General features: G+C 35.0%; 1 protein-coding gene across 1 annotated transcript in view; it reads right to left on the minus strand.

Moving 5' to 3' along the window:
• Positions 1-1,365: 1,365 nt before the first annotated feature.
• abcg2b (ATP-binding cassette, sub-family G (WHITE), member 2b) overlaps positions 1,366-4,934 on the minus strand; it is a 6,858-nt gene continuing 3,289 nt past the window's right edge. The window contains exons 6-15 of the mRNA XM_016534604.1: positions 4,625-4,776; positions 4,010-4,093; positions 3,728-3,870; positions 3,364-3,515; positions 3,193-3,282; positions 2,468-2,592; positions 2,178-2,332; positions 1,983-2,072; positions 1,801-1,853; positions 1,366-1,513 (exon numbers count right to left, since the gene is read on the minus strand). Of these exons, the coding sequence (XP_016390090.1) occupies positions 1,366-1,513; positions 1,801-1,853; positions 1,983-2,072; positions 2,178-2,332; positions 2,468-2,592; positions 3,193-3,282; positions 3,364-3,515; positions 3,728-3,870; positions 4,010-4,093; positions 4,625-4,776 (1,192 nt within the window). The remainder of the gene's footprint in view (positions 1,514-1,800; positions 1,854-1,982; positions 2,073-2,177; positions 2,333-2,467; positions 2,593-3,192; positions 3,283-3,363; positions 3,516-3,727; positions 3,871-4,009; positions 4,094-4,624; positions 4,777-4,934) is intronic.

Genomic DNA, 4,934 nt, shown 5'->3' on the forward strand with positions numbered 1-4,934 from the left:
ACTGGTTCGGGTAGGTACCGCTGCGGAGTAGCCCAGTACCTGCGTGATTCGCCATAGACATAAACAGAGAGAAGTAGCTCCGGCTACAATGTTCTTCCGCAAGATGCACGCAGTTCTGTTTATTAACCGCTAGAAAGCCCAAAGTTACTTTACCAGCTTTAACTATTTTCCTCTGAATTCTCTCCACCTCGACCTTGAAGGTTTTCCAATACTTTTGCGCTGACAGTGTGGCTCTGAATGAAACCGAAGAAGACTGCACCACACACACAACACACATAAGGATTTACTAATATCTAACAGATGTGACTATTCTATGTGGCAATAACAAAGAAATGTCTGCAGCTGCTTTCTGTGGGTTTTAGAGACTACAGCAACAACTGGAGAACAAATTATATGATGGAGAGATTTCACTTCAAATTGTGTTGCCGATAAACAAAGCGAGATGAGCTGAGAATTTATTTTTCGCAATATGAAAATATCCAGTAAACAAATGCCTTTCATGGTTTTTGATGGTCTGTGTGAGCTATATGTGTATGTATGGCTAAAAGACAGAATGACAAATTTCAGTTAATACCTACTATGTTAATAGATAGTAATCAAACTACTACTTCCAAAAATACAGTTGTGTGTGTAATTAACATCAGGGCAGCGGAAGACATGGAGGAACATGCAGAAAGTAAGTAAGTGACAGCGGGTCATGACTCAGAATGCTGCTGCCGCCTAGTGGTTACATTACTTCTTACGTTTCATCATCAAACATTTTAACATGCATTCACTTAAGCACACTACTAGGCTACACTTTTACATTTTATTAATGTGATAAACAAATATAGATCAAAATATATGAAAAATGAATTTGAAAGTATAATGAACTTTTTGGTTAAAGAGAGCAAAATCTATGACCTTGTATTTTTGAAGTACATGTGCACAGAATTGAGAACTTAAATTACATTTAATATATTTATATTTACATGTCACAAAGGTTATATGTCAGTAACTATAACGTTGGGTTAATAGTCCAATTGCACAAAGTTGAAACATTTAGTCACTTTACCTTTCGTTTATCATTTTATCTAATAATTTTACTAAATCTAGCAGAAAAGCATTTAAATAGTTGATAATACATTTTAGATGCAGATATGTCGCACTCAACATGGCTTTTTTAAACTTTACAGAGCATTTCATATTTCCAAAAATGTATCAGTGTCAAACCCAGAAAGCCTAGATTAAAAATTACATTTAAATATAATTTACATAGACAAATGTGAATTAAACATACAGAAATGGACATGGTGTAACAAAATAAGAATTTTATGAAATTACATAATGTGTGTACGAGTGAATCTGTTATGAAGAACATGCACATTATTTCCAGCGGTTGATCCTGCGCAACTGTATGTATGCAAACGTCATGCACACCAGTATAATGCCCAGAAGAGCCACCTGGTTCTGCCAGAAGCCCCACACACTGTAGTCGATCCCCTGAGACTGCAGATACATCTCTCCTGTTAGTCTGACCATGAGAAAGAAATCAAATACTGGTAAGTCAAAAACGTAATTGATGAATGGCTCAAAGAATATATTTTGTGTGAGGGGTAGAAATCTTTTGTAGCACGTCTGTACTAATCAATTTAATGCATGTCTTCTGAATAAAAGTATTGAAGAAAAAATCGAATCTAACTGACCCCAAGCTTTTGAATGGTAGTGTGTGCGTCTGTCATGATGCAAGAGGTCGAGTTATAAAATGTGTGACCTTAACTGAACTGTGATTACACGTTATCTACAGTTTGAGCAACTTACGTCGCATTGCCACTGTAGAAGACCTGCCCTTTCATTTCATTTATAGTCACAGCCTACAAAAGAACAAAACACAATAATCAGCACTTTTTAAACAATCTGATAAAGATGCATTAAAAAACCATATGATGCACTCTTTTAATTTAACAAAATTTTTTGCATTGCATTCTTTTCCTCCTCCTTACATCTAGTCCATATTTGAAGATACTGGCCCACTTGAGCCAGGACAGCCAGTTGAGCATGGAGTTGAGATTCACCAGGAACCCTCCAAACACCTGCAACAAAGACACCGAAAGAAAGAGCGAATAAGAAAGAGAGAATGGTACAAGAATGGAACTAGAACATACTGGTGACATTAGTGTGTATGTTTGAATTCTGACCATCATGAAGACAAAAGGCAAGGCAATGAGGACGTTGGCCATGGCGAATGTGCTCACGCTGGCACTGACAAGGAAGGCCAAGCTGACTCCTGCCAGACTGACCATGGACATGGTCAATGCAAAGCACAGGAAGGTCGTGAATGATGGATTCAACCCTGTTCACAAATATATATAGTATGTACACTTACTGTGCATATTCGTTTTATTTAGTATAGAATACATGCTACTGATAGTTTTAATGATGTGCCACATGTTTAGCATACTAATAATGTATTATGTGTGCTGCTAACCCATCATATAGTAAGAAATGCTGGAGAAGATGAAAATCGGCACAATGCGATTTGGTAACAGATCCACAAACACCTTGGACAGGAAATACACAGATGTACGGTAATATCCCCCAGAGTTCTCGTGCCTAAAACACACGCATATAAACAGACTTACTTGGTTTTGTAAAAGAAAAATGAATGAAAGGAAGTTTATTTTCATACATACAGAATCTGGACACATAATGTTGTTACTGTTAACCAAAACTAAAGCTAAAACTATGAAAAATCCTTTTTGTTAGTTGAAATAAATCTGAAATAAAATAAAATACAAATATTTTAACTAAACTTATAAAAAAAAACTGTACTAAAAATGGAAATTAGACATGTTGTCTTTGCAACAAACTGAAGTAAAATAAGTTTAAGTACTAAAACTACTGATACTGAAATAAAAAATAAATTAAAGCTAAAAATTAAAAATCAATAAAAATAAGCACATAAAGTTAATAAAAACTTAAATTAAAATAAAATATATATATTTTTAAATATAAAAATAAAAGCTAAAAACAAAAAATATTCATAAATACTATAATATTACATAAATAATATTAAAATAACACTTAGAGATAAACACACTTAAAAGCATAAGTGTATGAACTGTAAAGCTGCTTTTAAACCATCTGTATTGTATGAAGTGCTATAAAAACAAGGGTGACTTGTCTTGACATAATTGCTAATATTATACTCACACAAAGATTGCTCTTTCATTAATGAAGAGTTCAACTGCTGATAGGTTGCCAAACACCATGTTGATGATGAGAAAGAAGAACGCTCCAATCCTGCACACACACACACACACACACACAAATTGTAATGAAGAATGGATGGATTGATGGACGGATGCATGGATCTATCAGTACCTGTTCTGCAAGGCTTCAGGAAGAGTTAAAGGCATCTGGTAGTAGATTAGTCCAATCAGCAGAGCACAGAGAATGTTCATTGCCATCTGAGCATATGAGGTCTGAGGATTCCTGACAACGTTCAGCATTGTCCTCCAGCATACCACCCTTAACTGCATACAAACACACATGCATGATTTCATGTAAGCACACACATATACATAAACTATCTGAAAGACAAGGTTTATGGCTCACTGCTCATTTCACCCATAACTGACCTGATAACAGATATGAGCTAAAGTTGAACAGCAGGTCAGTATAATGTACTGGTTAATCATTTACTGAACACACATGCAAAAATTTTTTTTTTTCTTATGAAACAAACCTGGTAGAAAAATGATGTGGCATAGGATGCTGCCTTGCTCTTGGCTTCAGATGAGGGATCTGATGGTCCAGTGATACATTTCAACTCCTCTTTGACAGCAGCACAGTAGTGAGACTCCCTGTAAATATCAGCCAATGACTTCTCTAAGGAACAGAGAGAAACTTTTGATCCACTGAACCATGTGACTGAACAATACCACGAAACATTTACTACTTTATGTAAGTCGATGCTTTAGTTTCATTTCTATGTGTTCATATTTGCATGTCTGTGTATGTGTATCACCTGTTGGCATTGAAGAAAGGGCCTCCCCATTTGTTATGTCCAGAAAGAAATCTGCAGGGTTGTTGAAAGCCTCACATGTGTAACCTAATCAACAGAGGAGAAAATGATAATGAATATGAATAATGAATTTAATAAGAAAACAAGACAGATAATTAAATATTCTTTTTCTATTATATAGCAAGAAAATGTAGTGAAGATACTAGCCACTGACTGAATATTTTATGTAATACTGTAGTATTTTGTGTTTGCAGAAGCAAAAAGGCTACTCATTTTTTGTTTTGATTTTATTTAACTCTGGCAACCCCGGCACCCTTTTTTTTTTTTTAAATGTATTATGTAAACTAAATGTTAAATGTTGTTTAGTGTAGCAAATAATAGAACATTTCTCTTTGTTGTTGATCAAAAAATAAAATAATATAAAAAAATAAATACTATATATGCTGTATTACTATATTTATATATCACAGTGTTTATATGGTATTTCAAAGAATACCATCTTTCTAGTGTCCAAAAACAGAGATGTTTTTGTAAGTTGGATGAGATCACTCAGATATAAAGTTTTCCTTTCATTCATATTCATATCACCAGCATATCAAATATATGTATATATTTTACCCAGACTATGGAAGTAGTCCATGGCTTTGCCGGCAAGGCCAGCATAAACGGTTTCTCCCTTATGGAGCAGTGTCAGGTGATCAAAGAGCCTGAAGATTGAGTAACGTGGCTGGTGGATAGAGAAAATGATAGTTCTACCACCCCGTGACAACCTGAATGACCAGAAGAGAGAAAGAGGACAGTTGAAGCGATAAGACAAACTGACGTGAACTTAAAGGGATAGTCCACCCCAAAATGAAAATTTTGTCATTAATCATTTACCCCCATGTCGTTCCAAACCCGTAAATCTTGGATGAATGAATAGTTCAAT

This window comes from Sinocyclocheilus rhinocerous, unplaced genomic scaffold (genome assembly GCF_001515625.1).
Source record: "Sinocyclocheilus rhinocerous isolate Xijiao unplaced genomic scaffold, SAMN03320098_v1.1 scaffold1386, whole genome shotgun sequence".
Classification (NCBI taxonomy): domain Eukaryota; kingdom Metazoa; phylum Chordata; class Actinopteri; order Cypriniformes; family Cyprinidae; genus Sinocyclocheilus; species Sinocyclocheilus rhinocerous.